The 19,310-nt window shown below is 37.1% G+C and overlaps 1 protein-coding gene across 1 annotated transcript in view; it reads right to left on the bottom strand.

Annotated features, from left to right (window-relative positions):
* LOC150106702 (C-Jun-amino-terminal kinase-interacting protein 4-like) overlaps window positions 1-19,310 on the bottom strand; it is a 713,212-nt gene that overhangs the window by 179,742 nt on the left and 514,160 nt on the right. The window contains 1 exon segment of the mRNA XM_090393457.1: window positions 17,450-17,636. Coding sequence (XP_090249583.1) covers window positions 17,450-17,636 — 187 coding nt within the window.

Below are 19,310 nucleotides of genomic sequence, written 5' to 3'. Positions count from 1 at the left end.
GTAATAAATCAATGCACAGAATTAGTCTTATTCTTGTTAAAACGCTCCAAGCACTGTTCAGAGATTTTCATGTGAGTGCGTTTTTGATCTGCTGTGAGCAAGCCCAGCATCCATCTTGCACAAAGCTTTTTCATTTGCAATTCCTGATGCAAAATATATACTACACATTATTTTGAAATGCCTATAGTTTCAGTAATTTCATGCACTTTGACTCACCAGTCACCCATACCATATCGTACACTTGATCAATGATTTCTGGTGTTGCTACACTTTTTGGGCGTCGTTCTTGTTGACCATCTTCACGGCTGGTACGGCCATGTTTAAACTCGACGGCTCATTTCTTAATTGTCAAAAATGAAGGAGAAGAGTGCCCATAAACTTTTACGAACCTCGAATGAATTTCTTTTGCCATTAAACCTTCTTTTACAAAGAATTTTATAACCATAACCACACGATATTCAATATTATCCATTTCAAGGGATACAGACAACATTTTTGCTTCAGACAGCTGTATAAAATAAACTACTTGATAGAATGACTTGCAATTTCGCATGGATGCTTATGACAAATGTATCATCATCATCATCATCAAATTCCTGCCATGTACCCTCAAGGGGTGTACAGGATATGATAGTACTACATGAAAAAAAAAAAATTACATCATTATTAATTTCCTATCTACAATTTTCCTCCAAATCAGCCTGTTACTTGTCATCACTCCAACATTATCAGATCTTATATTTCTATCGTCTAAGGCACTTTGTACCGTATCAATCCACCTATATCTTGGTCTTCCTCTGGGTCGTTTTCCTGCCAACCTGGCAGAGAACACTTGTTTTGCTAATCTTTCTTCACCCATTCTGTTTAAGTGACCATACCACCTGAGATTAGCTCTGCTAACGCATTCCTGGATGCTGACAATGCCAAGTTCTTTCCTAATATCCTCGTTTTTAATATGATATTGCCATTGATGCCATCTGTTCATGCCTATAATCTTTCTCAGGACTCTCATATCTGTGGTCTCTAGTCTTTGGTCAAGTGTTTTACTTCTGACCCAGCTCTCGGATCCATAAGTTAAAACTTGTTTTTGAACACTGTCTTGTATACAGCTAATTTAGTGTTCCGACTAATTTCTCTCTTATTCCATATGAATTTATTCAATTGACTTCCCACCATACCAGCTTTGCTGATTCTGTTGTCTATTTCTATATTTAATTTACCATCTTCACTAAAAATCGTGCCTAAATAGCTGAAATGTTTTACTTGTTCCACAGGTTCTCCATTCACAACACAGTTGACATTTTCAATGATTCTGCCTATTTTCATTGTCTTTGTCTTTTTATTGCTGACCTTCATACCATATCTATTACAACAGCTGTTCAATTTAGTCAGAGAATCTTGCAGACTTGTAGCAGATTTATTTAGAAGTATAACATCATCTGCATAAAGCAAAGAGCTGACATTAACATCTCCAATTTTGATATCATGTTTAATACCACTTTCCTTCATAATGTGATCCATATAGATAATGAATAACAGAGGGGATAATGTACATCCTTGTCTCACACCAGATTTAACATTAAACCATCTTCCTGTACTTCCTTCAATTCTAACTGCTGACTTACAACTCAAATAAAGACTAAGTATTGCTTGATATAATGCCCCATTGACACCATATAACTGCAGCGTATTGAATAGCTTCTCTCTTGGCACCTTGTCATATGCCTTTTCCAGATCGACAAAACTTAAATACAGATCTTTGTTATATTCCCATGCTTTCTCGACTATTTGTCGTAAAGTGAAGATCTGATCCTGACAGCCTCTATTTGGTCTGAATCCAGCTTGTTCTTCACCAAGCTTTTCTTCCACAATTCTTCTCAACCGTTTCTCAAGTATACTTGCATAGATCTTGCCAGGAACACTCAGTAGGGAAATACCTCTGTAATTCTCACATTCAGTTTTATTTCCCTTTTTATATATGGGTACTATGAGAGCTCTACTCCAATCATCGGGAATTCGTCCCTCTGTCCAGGCTTTCTGAACTATGCAGTGCAGCCACTGTAAGACTCTTATACCACCATACTTCAGCATTTCTGGTCGAATATCATCTACTCCTGCTGCCTTTCCACATTTCAAGCCTTTGATGGCTTTTTCTACTTCAAGTATGGATATGTATTCCTGACTGCATGCCTGGTCAATGTCTTTTACCACTGTGCTGACATCACTGCTTGTTTCATTTAGCAGTTTTTCAAAGTAATTACTCCATACTTCAAGGATATCTTTTTCTCCCGTTTTCATGTCACCTTTATCATCTCTAATTCCTTTTATAGCACTCTTTCCTCCATTCTTAAGCTTCTTCAACAACCTCCAGATTATTTTGCCACCTTCTTGATATTTATTTTCTATATTCTTGCCAAAGTCCTCCCATGACTTTTGTTTAGCTAGTTTTACACAGTGTTTAGCATTCTTGCATTTGTCTCTATATTCTCTAAGAGCACAAGCTGACTTATTTGACAGGAACTTTTGGTATGCTTTCTTCTTTTCCTTCACTGCCTCTTTAACTTCCTGTGTCCACCAGGGAGTTCTGATTTTTTTATCCTTACAGACAACTTCACCACATGCCTCTCTGGCTGAATCAATCAATGTTTTCTTCAGAGTTTGCCACTGAATCTCCAAGGTTTGATTCCTGTTCTCAAACTCTTTCATTTTTTCTTCAATAATCTTTGTGTATTTTAGTCTACAGCTCACATCTGAGAGCTGCTCAACTTTTATTCGCTTTAAAACTTTCTTACACGTTATTCTTTTCAATATGAAATTCAATTTTATCCTGCTCAAGACTAAATAGTGATCACTTCCAATTTCAAATCCTCTGTACACTCTGGTGTCCTGCACCAGGGAGAAAACATCACTATAAACAATAACATAGACAATGAGACTTTTCTTATTCCTTGCCTCTTCTCTCCATGTGAATTTGTGCACATTTTTATGTTGGAACATGGTGTTAGTAATAACCAGTCCATGTCCTGAGCAGAAATCCAACAGATATATGCCATTATTATTAGCTTTGCACTTTTCTCCAAATTTTCCCAAAATATTTTTGTATGTCTCACAATCATTTCCTACTCTGCTATTTAGATCCCCAACAAGGACCAACTTTTCATTTTTCATTGTTTCAGTTGCTTTTTCTAAAGCCTCAAAAAATTCCTCCACTTCTACCTTAGTAGAACCTTCTGTGGGACCATAGGCAAAAATAAGTCTCATTGTCCAGTTCCCCATTCTCATATTTGCCCACATTACTCTACTTGAGACTGACTGCCATTCAAGAAGATTAGCCTCGTATTTTGTGTTGAATACTATGGCTACTCCTTCTTTTCCTTGATTGTCATTGCCTGAATATAACATTTTGTATTTATTGCTCAGAAAGATCTCACCAGTTTTGGTCTTTTTTGTTTCAGTCACCCCTATTATGTCGATCTGGTACTTATCTAATTCCTCAGCTAGCTCCATTTCTTTGCCATTCAGGCTTTTTATGTTGATAGTACCGATCTTCAACTCTGGTGATGTTGAGTTGGGGTTTATTTTCAGATTTGTTCCAGTAGCTGACTTTTCGCTGTTCGCCCTGGTTCCCTGGCGAAAACAACGGGGGCCTTGTTTAACCGGGCGACGCCCCAGCCAGCATGAAATTTTGTCATGTTGTACCATCATTCTATATTTTGGTTTAACCAATAAGAATACAATTTGGTCGGCTAAATCCCAAATTGCCAGCCCATCCTCGTCCGTTCAGTATCCAAGTAGATACCCAACAGGGTGCACCACAAGAAGGTGAGGATTGGACATTAGGTCAGAAGCCCTGGTCGGTTCTCCGCATTCCTTTAAAGGCTATGTGGAGGTCTCCTCTCAGTTATTCAGCTTTGACCCTTAAGCATCCCTGTACCAACTTAGAAAAAAAAAATTTGCCGATAGCATTGCCATCTATGGTCGAGGCTGAGAACTTTTCAGACCATTGTATTAGCATCTTACAACATTAGCATCCAATAATGTATAAATAGAGCTAGTGTAAAGGTGATACTTGTCACGTAAACAGAATGAAGAAGAAATATTTACAAAAGTAGTGTTTGATTCCAGGTGGTAGAAAAAAGATCCAGAGAATGACCAAAATCTAGGAGTTCTCATGCAGTTACAAGTGTATTAGATGACCAAATTGTAATATCTGACAATACTGGAATCCTGACAAATAAACTAATGTGGGGGAACTTGCTGGCCTGGTGGGTCAAATGGTTAGCACACCTGCTCTCCATCCAACATGCTGCAGGTTCAAATCCCACCGAGGGCAATGTCTGTGATTGTTCTTATGTGGGTGAATGCCATCACCCAGTGTGAGAACACCACCTCTTACTGGAGGCCTTACATGTAAAAAATAAATGAAAAATATAAAATTGATAAAAAACAGAAAAAAAAGATTACATCATAGGCCCAGCTACAATACCAAATGCACGATAGGTTTGCAAATAACCCTTCATGGGCAGGAGTAATATTATTATTATCACAGGCAGCTCCATGGAGTCCTTAGACTCATCGAGGGAGGCCCAACATCATGTCAAGAACAACTATTCAACATTCAAACAGTATCTATCATACTTCACCTTGAACTCATTTACAGTCAAGGCACCCACAACAGACTCTGGGAGTAATATTATTATTATTACAGGCAGCTTCAAGGAGTCCTTAGACTCATCGAGGGAGGCCCAACATCATGTGAAGAACAACTATTCAACATTCATACAGTATCTATCATACTTCACCTTGAACTCATTTACAGTCATTGCACCCAAAACAGACTCTGGCAGCTTATTCCACTCATTTACCACTCTCCAAGTAAAAAACCTAGCTCTAACACCCTTGCTAACCACACTCTTACCAAGCTTCCACTGATGGTCCCTAGTCCTTCCACTACCAGTCCTATTCTCAAAAATATCTTCTGAATTAATCTTATAGAAACCCTTCAGTAATTTGAATGTCTCAATCATATCACCCCTTTTCTGCCTATCAACCAATTTTTGCAGCCCACAAATCTTCAACCTGTTCTCATAAGGTTCGTTTCATAGTCCTGCTATTATCTTGGTCACTCGTCTCTGGATCCTCTCCACTCCTCCTCCACATCGAGAAGAAACCCTGGTGCCCATATCTGGGCACAGTAATCTAGATGGGGTCTTATCAAGGCTCGATACAGAGGTACAATAATCTGATTGTCTCTGCTCGTTAAAGTGTTTTTCAGCAACCAAGTGATTTGATGAGCTGATTTTGCCACTTTTGCGATATTTCCCCTAAACTTCAACTCCCTATCCACCAACAGTCCCAAATCCCTGGCCTCATTAATCTCCTGGAGTACAGTTCCACCAATGTGATATACTGCTGCTAATCTTTTCACCCCAAAATGCAAAACCTTACATTTTTCCACATTAAACTGACATCCATTCTCCTTAGTCCAGTCCTCCAAACAATCCAAATCATCCTGTAAAATTTTGACATCCTGAGCATTCACCATTGCTCTACCTAACTTTGCATCATCCGTAAAGAAATGAACAGTTCCTCTCAGATACTTTCCTATATCGTTAATATCGTTAATGAACAAATTAAACAGTAATGGTCCAAGAACAGCACCCTGAGGCACACCGCTAGCCACAGGCCGTCTTTTGAACTCTACTCCTGAATAAACCACTCTCTTATATATTTCTCCATCAACCACCTTCCTATCCATCTCACCAACCCTATATCCATTCTCATATGCTGCAGTTTACTGATTAGAATTCCATGTGGTATCCTATCAAAGGCTTTAGCAAGGTCCAGTAGAATCACTGTAAACCTGTTACCCTTATCCAGTTCAGTCATCACTGTGTTATAGAACGTGAGCAAGTTACTGAGGCATGATCTACCTTTCACAAAACCATGCTGTCCCCCATAGAGTATCCTATTTTCATCTATCAAATCTTGTATTTTCCTCTTGACTATTTTCTCCAAGACCTTGTAAACAATTCCTGATATGCTGATCAGCCAGTAATTTTCGACAGCAGTCTTGGAACCTCCTTTATGCAGTGGAACTATTTTCCCCTCTTTCCACCCCCCCTTGGGACTAACCCAGACCGAGACTCAAATTAAACAAAACGGTCAAGGGCACTGACAATATAATATACTCTTGCAAAGTCCTCAGTAATTCTACTAAATCAACTGATTCGGTTACCTCCCTACCATCGGCATTCTTTAAAATCAATCTGCCGTATACATTTTTTCTTTTACTTGCAGCATATCGAAAAAACTGTTTGGGATTCTCTTTAGCCTGCATGGCTAATGTTCTTTCATAATCTGCTTTTGCTTTTCTTACTACGCTTGTTACCCTTCTGGCCTAGACTTTATACCGTTCACGTGCCTGCAGGTCACCTTTCTCCTTAAATTCCTTCCACAGTTGTTTATTTTTTTTGCAGCTCAAGCTTAATGGTGTTATTCATCCATTTAATCCCTACTTTATTTATTATTCGGACTCTAGGTATACAGTCAGTCAATGCCTCCTGCAAACACTTCTTAACCACTTCCCATGCACTATTAACATCCACCCTTTGGAGTTTTACATGCCATGGCACTGAACCAATCAAACTCCTAAGTTTGTCATACTTACCAGCCCGATAATTCCACATGTACCCTGTCTTAATTGTAAATTCCACACCTTTAGCCACCTCCCAAGTCAAGACCCTATGATCACTCTCACCAATTGGTGGCAATGAGGTCATATCCGTTACAGTCAGATCCTCAGATGCAATTACTAGGTCAAGCACTTTCTGACCCCTAGTATTTTCTATTACATGCTGTCGCAGATAGTTATCCCTTAATAACTGCATAAAATCCAATTCTTTCCTCCCATGTGTCCTCTCCTCCCTCCAATCAATGCTACCATAGTTGAAATCTCCCATAATAATTACCCCCCTTCCACTCATTTCTTCTATTTGCTTATGCATACTATCTCCACCATCTATTCCATCATCAGCTGGTCTATAACAGCACCCAACTGTATATTTTGTTCTGCTATCCTCAATCTCACACCAAATGGCCTCAAATGTGCTCTTTTCTTTATCCTGCAATTCAACTTCTATTATCCTTGGCTGCAGCTCATCAGCTATCATCAATAATACTCCTCTCCCCATTTTATTCTCCCTGTCATTCCTGAACACACTATACCCCCTCACATTCAATCCCACTAGCTATATCATCTTCAGTCAGCCATGTTTCACTAATGCCAATAACCTGTGGTCTGGAAGTGTCTACCAAGGCCAAAAATTCTTCCTTCTTGTTTCTAATATGCCTAGCATTAGTATACATGAATTGCAGACCCCCATTAGCCCCATCCCTACCTTGATGCCTTATACTAACTATCCCATTCTGATTTGTTGTCCTTATTCGCTGAGGCATATTATACTCATTCATACATACACTGAACTGCCTCCCTAAGGTCTGCAATCTACTCCCCCCCCCCCAATATAAAAAACTAATGCTGATATCAAGCAATCCATAACAATGTCAGCTTAATGATGTAGTCCTATTATGACAGCCTATGAAAATCAGGAATTTGATTATGATAATACTGGATTAAAATATTTGCATATAGGATGATTAAATTAATTTTTTTTGAAGAAATTAAAAAACATGAAACAATGAATCATAAAATCTGCCTGAGTGTACAATGTTCATACAGTTAACTAAATGCATTACATGCAAAAAATGAGTACAACGATGCACTCATTGAAAAAAAAAAAAAGAAAAAAAGAAAAAAAAAAAAGAGGACAATCTATTAAAACATGACTGTTTTAACTGTTAAAACTGATCCTACAATACTCCCACATAGAAATTCATACTAGTATGTTAATGTATTAACAACAAGAGATGAAAAAATTAAAGTATTTATTGAAACTTATTAACATTTTGCTGGTTTTCTAACACCTTCAGAAACACCAATAATAATAATAACTGTGATAAGTACAAGCATAAGGCACTCAACTAAAACATTAGAAACAACTCAAATATAACTGAAATAAAACTAATGTCCTAACAAGGCACCTGTTCGGGCTGGATAACTATAAAGTTAATTTGGAGAAGTCCAATTAGCTGATCTCAGAAAGACTGATGCTGATTCTAAAAATAGTCTCTCAGACCTATAGTGATTTCTATGTGATAGCAATGTCTTATTCCACTCAATTCTATGTGATGGAGTATTCAGAGCATGGTCGGCCAGTCCTGACTTGCCATACAGATGATCGCAGATGGAATTTTTGTGTTATTCAAGGTAGATGTTAACTGACCTACCAGTCTGTCCAAAATAGGCTAAACTGCAGGCACGAGGAACTTTATACACTTGAGGATGAAGGCAGCAAAGCTAAAGGAATGGTTAGAATGCGACATGTTTGCAGAGAACTTTAGCTATCTTTTCTGATGTACTTTTAATATACGGTGCTGTGATCCTGTGTATTGGTTGCAGAAAGGATGGGAGGGGGTATGCATGCAGTATTTTATATCGGATGTAATAGCTGACTAAAAAGGTGTTATAAAGGTCCTTGAGCTCAGTTTCAAGCACTGTGCTCATTGGAACAAACTGCCCTGACTCAGTGAGTAAGTGTTTTGAGGATACCATACTGTTGGGATGAGTGATGATGTGATTGTTTATGTAAATACCTTCTTGTATGTGTGGTTTCCTGTAAATGAAAAAAAGGATAATGAGCCATTTGGAAGTTGTGTCACTAGTGTATCTAGAAAGAGAAGACAGTGGTTATTTTCTTTTTCTACTGTGAAGTTTATTTTAGGATGATGACTGTTAACATGTATGCTAAAAATGTGTCCACTCTGTTTGGGCCATGAGGCTAAATTACAAACACGTCATAAACATAAATCAGACCACTAGTTTAATCATAGCTATGTTGAGTGCTTGATTTTCAAAATGATTCATGTAGAAGTAGCTAGTTGGGAGGTGAGGAGAAGAAGAGGGGGAACCCATAGCAGTCCCATCCAGATGGTTGTATAATTTTTCGTTTTGAAATATTATTATTATTATTACCCCAAGACCCCATGGAGTCAAAGACTCATCTAGGAGGTCCTTTTTGTCATAAACATAGCTCATCATACTGCACCTTAAACACACTCAAATTCTCTGCAGACACCACACTCTCAGGCAAGACATTCCAATCATTCACAACTCTGCATTGAAAAACCTGTTTCTCACTCCCCTGCTATAAATAACCAGAATAAATGGGGAATTTGAATCATTCAATTATGTCAGAAGGGAAATGTGGCTTAATGAGGTCAAGAGTCTGCCAGAGGTACATTGGTAAACAATGATGCAATATCAAGGCTAATCATGATGTCAGAATCTGTAAGGATTAAATTTTTCATTAATGTTTTAAAATACAGACAATTTTTAATAAAAGGATAGGTTTGGCCAGTTTGAAGGTGGGGGCTGTCTGTACTGCCAACTATTGGATGGGTTATTAGGTTTGCGAATTTTGGGAACCTCCATATATCTCGGGAGCTGTCAGTATATGGAAAGTAATATGGATGTCTCATGGAAATATCAGCTTGGAAGATGAGAGAGTATGCTATGCTGAAGAGCAAAGAGGAGTCTGTGGAGAGTGATAATAGTCAGAATACTGAACAATGAACTAGTTTTTCTATCTACATTAAGAATAAAGACAATGAGTTTGTGGCATTGATTAACTCAGTCTGTCAGAAGATTTTAGCATCAATGAAACTTGATTGACACAGGATGTCCTGACATGGACTGAAAATGAAAGGTATAAAATATTTTGGCTGGTTAGGGAATGTAAATGGAGTAATACAGTGTTACTTAGAGTAAGAGTTCAATTATGCCTTCTCAGGCTACAGAGAGAAGGGAGGGGCAATGGCACTAATGGCTTTGTGAGTACATGCAAGGATGGTCTGAAAAGTTCTCGGCCTCGACCATAGATGACAACGCTATCAGCAAGATTTTTTTTTTCTAAGTTGGTACATCTGTCATAAGCATCCATGCGAAATTGCAAGTCATTCTATCAAGTAGTTTGTTTTATACAGATGTTTGAAGCAAAAGTGTTGTCTGTATCTCTTGAAATGGATAAAATTGAGTATCGTGCGGTTATGGTTATAAAATTCTTTGTAAAAGAAGGTTTAAAGGTAAAAAAAATTCATTCGAGGTTCATAAAAGTTTATGGACACTCTTCTCTTTCATTTTCAACAATTAAGAAATGGGACATCGAGTTTAAACATGGCCATACCAGCCTTGAAGATGATCAACATGAACGACGCCCAAAAAGTGTAGCAACACGAGAAATCATTGATCAAGTGTACGATATGGTATGGGTGACTGGCAAGTCAAAGTGCATGAAATTACTGAAACTATAGGCATTTCAAAATAATGTGTAGTATATATTTTGCATGAAGAATTGCAAATGAAAATTCTTTGTGCAAGATGGGTGCTGGGCTTGCTCACAGCAGATCAAAAACGCACTCACATGAAAAGCTCTGAACAGTGCTTGGAGCGTTTTAACAAGAATAAAACTAATTTTGTGCATTGATTTATTACTATGGATGAGACTTGGATTCACATTACACACCAGAATCCAAATAGCAGTCAAAACAGTGGACAAAAGCCAGTTGTTCAGCACCGAAGAAGACAAAATCGGTTCCATCAGCAGGAAAGGTCATGGCATCGGTGTTTTGGGATGCTAAAGGCATTTTGTTTATTATCTTGAAAAGGGTAAAGCAATAACTGAGAAATCTTATTCCAATCTTTTAACCAGATTAGATGAAAAAATTCGTGAAAAAAGACCTGGTTTGAAGAAGAAAAAAGTCATCTTTTGTCAGGACAATGCATCTGCCCACAAAGGTGTTTTGGCAATTGGAAAATTAAGGGATCTGCTCTATGAATTGTTGGAACATAAAAACTCTTCTTCGCTGGTCAGCATTTTTCTTTGAATCAAGAGGTGATTGCGGCTGTAGAGAGGTATTTTGTAGATCTTATTGAGAACTACTACGGGGATGGGATAAGGGCACTGGAGCATCACTGGAGATTATGTTGAAAAATAAAAATAATTTTGAAATTATAAATTTGTTTTTTCATTTAGGCCTAGAACTTTTCAGACCACCTTTGTAGTTTGCAAACAAGTGATTATGGAGGAATTCAACAATACAAACTGGGCTGAGAAAACAGTATATAGTAATAAGGAAACTGAATATTTTGAATTTTTGAGGTACAATTGTTTTAGATGCATGTGCTGGAGGGAAAAAGTGGACAAGGTGTTTTGGACTTGGTCACAGCATCATAGGATATGATTGTGGCTGAGATGTCATTCTTGTCCCATGGATGAGAATGATCATAAAGTCCTGACTTCAAGGATGAACATCATCATCATCATCGAATTCCTGACATGTAACCTCAAAGGGTGTACAGGATATGATAGTACTACATGAAAAATTTACATCATTACTAACTTCCTATCTACAATTTTCCTCCAAATCAGTCTGTCACTTGTCAAGACTCAAATATTATCATTATCAGATCTTATATTTCTATCGTCTAAGGCACTTTGTACCGTATCAATCCACCTATATCTTGGTCTTCCTCTGGGTTGTTTTCCTCCCAACCTGGCAGAGAACACTTGTTTTGCTAATCTTTCCTCATCCATTCTGTTTAAGTGACCATACCACCTGAGATTAGCTCAGCTAATGCATTCCTGGATGCCGACAATGTCAAGTTCTTTCCTAATATCCTCGTTTTTAATATGATATTGCCATTGATGCCATCTGTTTAAACCTATAATCTTTTTCAGGACTCTCATATCTATGGTCTCTAGTCTTTGGTCAAGTGTTTTACTTCTGACCCAGCTCTCATATCCAGTTAAAAGTGGTTTGAACACTGTCTTGTATACAGCTAATTTAGTGTTATGACTAATTTCTCTCTTATTCCATATGAATTTATTCAATTGACTGCCTACCATACCAGCTTTGTTGATTCTGTTGTCTATTTCTATATTTAATTTACCATCTTCACTAAAAATCGTGCATAAGTAGCTGAAATGTTTTACTGGTTCCACAGGTTCCCCGTTCAAAACACAGTTGACATTTTCAACAATTCTACCTATTTTCTTTGTCTTTTTAATGCTCACCTTCATATCATATCTATTACAACAGTTATTCAATTTAGTCAGGGACTCTTGCAAACTTGTAGCGGATATATTTAGAAGTATAACATTGTCCGCATAAAGCAAACAGCTGATATTAACATCTCCAATTCTGATATCATGTTTAATACCACTTTCCTTCATAATGTGATCCATATAGATAATGAATAACAGAGGGGATAATGTACATCCTTGTCTGACACCAGATTTAACATTAAACCATCTTCCTGTACTTCCTTCAATTCTAACTGCCTACTTACAACTCAAATACAGACTAAGTATTGCTTGATATAATGCCCCATTGACACCATATAAGTGTAGCGTATTGAATAGCTGCTCTCTTGGCACCTTGTTATATGCCATTTCCAGATCGACAAAACTTAAATACAGATCTTTGTTATATTCCCATGATTTCTCAACTATTTGTCGTAAAGTGAAGATCTGATCCTGACAGCCTCTATTTGGCCCAAATCCAGCTTGTTCTTCACCAAGCTTTTCTTCCACAATTCTTCTCAACCGTTTCTCAAGTATGCTTGCATAGATCTTGCCAGGAACACTCAGTATGGAAATACCTCTGTAATTCTCACATTCAGTTTTATTTCCCTTTTTACATATGGGTACTATGAGAGCTCTACTCCGATCATCGGGAATTCGTCCCTCTGTCCAGGCATTCTGAACTATGCAGTGCAGCCACTGTAAGACTTTTATACCACCATACTTCAGCATTTCTGGTCGAATATCATCTACTCCTGCTGCCTTTCCACATTTCAAGCCTTTGATGGTTTTTTCTACTTCAAGTATGGATATGTATTCCTGACTGCATGCCTGGTCAGTGTTTTTTACCATGTGCTGTCATCACTGCTTGTTTCATTTAGCAGTTTTTCAAAGTAATTACTCCATACTTCAAGGATATCTTTTTCTCCCATTTTCATGTCACCTTTATCATCTCTAACTCCTTTTACAGCACTCTTTCCTCCATTCCTAAGCTTCTTCAACAACCTCCAGAGAATATTTTGCCACCTTCTTGATATTTATTTTCTATATTCTTGCCAAAGTCCTCCCATGACTTTTGTTTAGCTAGTTTTACACATTGTTTAGCTTTCTTACATTTGTCTCTGTATTCTCTAAGAGCACAAGCTGACTTATTTGCCAGGAACTTATAAGAATTATAATTTCATATAAGACTTAGAAACCAGCTGCAGTAAAATGGATAAGGATTTTGAAGCGGTAAATGCATGGGAGTTAGTTTAGGAATATTTGTTAACAACAATAGCCAACTACTTACCTCCTCAAGTGAAGATGATAAACTGATTTGGAGTAAATACTAGGGAAATCAAACAGGAATTGTGATGAAAAAAGAATTTCTGGAAGACATACAAAGAGAGAAGTGAAGATCAGTTGTATGGGAAACATAAAGCTCAAGTTAGGAAGGTGACTAGTATAGCTAATGGCTATATAGAAAGAATTAAATTATGTTTTTAATCCTTTCTGAGTGCTGTATACAATCCAATAAGCCTCCAAAATGATGTCCTCAAGCCTCCACACACGTATAGCTAATGGCAATACTAGTCACCTTCCTATTGATCCAAAGGCAATCCCCCCAGGAGTTCTTTGACAAAGTGGCTAACAGGAAAAGAAATTACTCTGAATTAAAACAGGTAGAGCTATTTAATGATCACTTTATGATGGCATTTTATGCTGTTAAAAGCAGGCTTTATTCCTAGAGGAATAAAGGGAGGAATGATCAGAAGTGATTCAAGAGGATGTATTCTGCATACTGTGCATTTTAGATGTCAGTAAAGCAGTGGAATTTTGCCTTGTGTTTTAAGGAAATGTGCTTAAGAACTGACTGTGTGACTGACCTGGATACTGAATGAAAGTGTTAGCAGTGGCAGGAGTAGATGACAGTACCATTATATTAGGGTGGTCAGAAAATGGATGTATCAAAGTATATGCCAGTTTGTATTTCTCCCGTGGTTGTTAGGATTTGGGGAAAATTGGTGGTAAGAATGCATATATAGAATTAGGCAAATTCTATATATGCAAATTCAATATCATTTATTAAGGTTAGCATGATTAATTAGTTAAGAAGGTTAGCAAGATTAGCATGGTATATGATTATAAAAGTCCAAAAGCTGTTGTTCCTGAATACTACAACACTCTGCGCTTTACTCTAAGACTGCTACAACACTCTAGCACTGACATTCTTTCCATTAACCATGCTACCGGCCAGGACGTATATATACGTCCACATTACTATGGATGCTAATTGCATATTAAAATTGTAATACCATTGATATTACATTGAAATTGATGATGGATACAAAGCTTTTGAGGATGCGTATTTGATCTTTAATGACCGGTTAAAAAAAAGTAAAATTTGGTATAAAGAAATCTTTAATTTCTTTCACCATGAAATTTCACAGTTGGGTACTGACAACACTTTGTTTCATAACTTATTGAAGTTCCAAGGATACCCTAACAAGGATCTTGCTTGGAGAATTGTATATGGCTGCCTTCCAGTCAATACCATCAAATGGAGGTAATTTAACATTGGAGATCCACTCTGTGACATCTATTACTGATTGGAAACAGTAGAGTATGCATTCTACAGCTATCCTCTTGCCCTGCGTATTTGGAACAGATTATGTAATATGTTGGGCATTCCATTACTTACAACAGAACAGTTTCTTTTTTTGCAGTACCCACCACCTGTCAGTAATGGGAAAAGAATTTTGATCTTTATAATTCATCATCATAGTTTATTCACAATATGATGGAATGTGAAAAGGAAAAAGAGATTTACTATATTTTATAATTAATTAATTTATGGAAGGTTAGAAAGAAATATGGATTTGAAAACAGCATTATGACATCCAAATGCTTTATAATCTTGTATTGTTAGCCTAGTGGCTATGCGGTTCACAATCATATGTCTGGGGAAGGAGTGACCCAGATTCGATTCCCATCAACGACGTGAGGAGCTTAAGGATCTTCCTCAGCCATAGCCAAGTTAGCCGGTTTGGGTGTGGACAGCAGGGTTCCCTCCTCCCAAGTTTATCTGGGGTTTTTCATCCTGCAAACAGGCAAACCGGCCCTGTGAATACACACACACACACACACACACACACGGATACAGTCATGAATATCGCCCTTAGGGGGGATGCAGCAGAGGAGTGACGAACCGGCTGCATTAATATGCCAGTAACTCATTAGGAGGGGACTCAACCCATCCTAGATGGATGAAAAGGATAGGATAGGTTTATGGAAAATTTTTGTTGTTCAGTCAGATGATTTTTGTATTTAGAAAGAAGCATTCTAGGAGATATCAAATTTTTGACTGGATGGTGTAAACTACCCACATTATATGATATTCACTGGGGGGGGGATAAAATTCTGTCTATTTTTGCTACAAGAGTTTTTTTTAAATGGTTCCATCCCTTATTCAATGTGATCTTACAGTCAATTGCAGGGATGACAGGAGAGCAATCCCAGGCAGAGAAGGCCAATTCAAGGCAGTTAACTCAGATAAGGCTAACCACCTGGGTATCAGTCATCTTTGCACTTTACTTTCACAATTGGTCTTTTGGTTGTTCATATAGATGAGCAACCAAAAAGGAAAACTGATAGCCTTTGGCTATATGATGATATAAAAGAGCTAAGGCCTTTTCTCTATCTCTTATACTATCAACAGGTCTTTTCTTTCTCCTAATACTATCAGCCTCTCTGCACCCTTTACTTTTTCACCTCAATAAAGGTCTAAAACTGGTCTGGGTAGTGGCCCTACCCATAATGCATAACATTCTACATGTCCATAAGGATATGTATGTTGCATTATGGGATACTAAGGCAACTGATGTGAAGTCACTAGCCTCTATATACAAGTAGCAAGTTGTGAAGTGACTTTGTTTGCTTACACTTGGATAAAGGATGAAACCAAGAATATAATTTCTTGGCATCTTTAATTTAGAGTTGTATATCAAGGAAGAGTATTGGGGAGTAGGCAGGTTATAAAAGGAGTCCCACAAGGTTCAACACTGGGACTGTTCAATCTTTGTCAATGATACTGTTGCTACATTACAGAGAGCAAGAGAGATTCAGTTATTTGCAGATTATATGAAGCTTGGCAGTATTATTAATAATAGTGCTGATGCTGTACTCATCAGGAGGATTTGATTAAGCTGGAAAGGTGGCCAAATGCATGGAAGATATCAGTTTAATGTAGCTACATATAACATTCTGAAATTTGGAATTTATGGATTAGATCAGAATTCCAGTCATACTGGAAACAGTGGAGAAAGCAAGGGGACCTATGGCGATAGTAGATAGAAATTCAAAATTCACAAGACATATTGCAAAGGTTGTCAAGATAAGCCAGAGAACTGCTGTGATATTGCCAAGCAGAGATATAAGGGTGATGGTGGTTCCATTGCTTAAAGCCCTGAGAAAACTACATCAATTACCATGCATATATGATAACTGGGATTTGAAGGAAGCAGAGAGGGAAAAAAGAGGCAGTGTCAGTTCAATGTTGCAAAGTGTAGGTTTTGAAATTTGGTAAGCAATAATGGGATGAAAAGTACACACTTGGTGGGAAACTTTAAAGGAAGTAGAGGAAATGAGAGATCTTGGAGTGGTGGTGGACAAGCACTTAAGTTGAGGGGCCACATTGCACAAGTTCTAACCCAAGAATCAAATAAACAACATTTATGTAAATGAAATTAAAATGAAAAATGTAGGCTAAACCTTTCTCTTCTAGAACTACTTGTTAAAGAACAGCTAGTATATTTGCATCTCCTACCTAACTTAACAAATTTAATTTAGAAAAATAACAATTCATATACACAGAATAGCATTAGAATTGATAATTTTATTTTGACACATGCTGTTCAGCTATAGATACTAGATTGTAGATGTAATGAAAAAAAAAACAAAAAAACAAACAAACAGATAACGAAATATGGCAGATTTTTTAACCCTATTTTTGTTAATCCTTAAGTTTATTTATTTATTTTTCTTTGGTTTTTGTTGTTGTACTTCATTGGAGAAGAATAATTTAAAGTGCCACTTTTCTCACTTTTTTTCTCTCTTTTTAATGAGCTTATCACACTGCAGAATGATTCTATGCATTTTTACATTTAAAATTGTAAACACTGCACATTGAACATCATTATTATCAAACACAAAAATGAAAACAATTTGTAGTTTTAATTTTTTTGTAATTTATATAAATATCTTACATTCCATTCTGTGCACCCATCCACATTGTGGGAAGGACACTGGACATTTTTTCAATCTGATCGTATGCAAGTTGATTCTCTTTCGATACTTCACATACACCATCCTTAACTATTTCAGGTGGCTCTTTCATCACAATCCAATGTTGTTTTGGTTGTCTTTCTGGAGTTTTTCCTTCCTCATCTTTATCTACATATAGTGAAGAAAAGAAACATATGCTAACAACTATATATGATGAAATACAATTAAAATTACTGATTTAAAAACAAGGATTTATTATCTTCATTACACTGTATTACAATACTGAAGTTATTTTTATTACTACTACTACTACCACATGGGCAACTCCATGGAGCCCACAGCCTCAATGAATGAGATTCCAAACGTTATGCCAAGCACTAACATTTGCACAATAACTGGGAGGAGACCTCCACCCCCTTTTAAGGAATGTGGAAAACTGAGAAACCTGACCAGGTCTTCTGACCTAATGTCTAATCCTCGTCTTCTCATGGTGCACCATGTTAGGTATCTACCCAGATACTGAATGAACGAGGATGGGCTGGCAATTTGGGATTTAGCAGACCAAATTGTATTTTTATTGGCTTAACCCACAATGCAAAATGATGGTACAACATGACAGAATTTTATGCTGGCTGGGGTGTCACCCAGTTAAAAAAAGCCCCTCCCCCGGTGTTTTCATCACGGAACTAGGGTGAACAGTGCAAAATGAGCTACTGGATCAAATCCTAGAACATATCCCAACTCAACATCAATCAGCAGAGCTCAAGAGTGGTGTATTATCAATGGAAAAGAAATGGAACCAGCAGAAGAATTGGATAAGTACCATATCGACATAATATGCATTATGTCGATATTATGTCGACATAATGCATATTATGTCGATATGGTACGACATATCGACATAATATGCATTACTGAAACAAAGTAGACAAAAGCAGGTGAGATCTTTCTAAGCAAACTAACACAAAGTGTTAAATTCAGGCAATAACAATCAGGGAAAACAGGGAGTAGCTACAGTATTCAATATTAAATATGAGGATAATCTTGAATGGCATGCAATATCAAGTAGAGTGATGTTTGTAAATTTCAGAATGGAGAACTGGACAATGAGACTTATTTGTGCTTATGGTCCGAGAGAAGGTTCCATTAAGAAAGAAATAAAGGAATTTTTTGAGGCATTAGAGAAGGCAGCTGGCATAATGAAAAAGGAAAAGTTGGTCCTTATTGGAGATCTAAACGGCAGAGTAGGAAATGATTACCAGACATACAGAAATGTTTTGGAAAAATTTGGAGAAAAGTGCAAAGCTAATAATAATAATGGTAAGTGCCTGTTGTATTTCTGTTCAGGACATGGAATTGTTATCATGAACACCATGTTTCAAGATGCAAGAAATAAACAAAGTCTCATTCACTATGTTATAGTTGATAAAAATGTTTTTCCAATGGTTCAGGACACAAGAATATAGAGAAGATTTGGAATAGGATGTCATCGCTATCTCGTTTTGAGAAGGATAAAATTAAATTTTATATTGAAAAGAAAAGTGTGTGAGACAGTTTTAAATAAATCAAAGTTAAGCAGCTTTCAGAGGTGAACTGTAGACTCAAATACACAAATATCATTGAAAAAAAAAATGAAAGAGTTTGAAAAATAAAACCAAACTTTGGAGTTTCAGTGGAAACCCTAAAGAAAATGCTGATTGATTCAGCCAGAGAGGCATGTGGTGAGGTGTCTGTAAGATTAGAAAAAAATCAGAACTTCATGTTGGACTCAGGAAGTTAAAGAAGCAGTGAAGGAAAAGATAAAGCATATGGAAAGTTCCTGACAAGTAAGTCAGCTTGTGC

Source organism: Typopeltis vanoorti, chromosome 5 (assembly GCF_054136105.1).
Source record: "Typopeltis vanoorti isolate ZY-2024b chromosome 5, IOZ_Tvanoo_1.0, whole genome shotgun sequence".
NCBI classification, from domain to species: Eukaryota; Metazoa; Arthropoda; class Arachnida; order Uropygi; family Thelyphonidae; genus Typopeltis; species Typopeltis vanoorti.
Note: the sequence above shows the minus strand (reverse complement) of the source record. Positions and strands in the feature narration are given on the sequence as shown.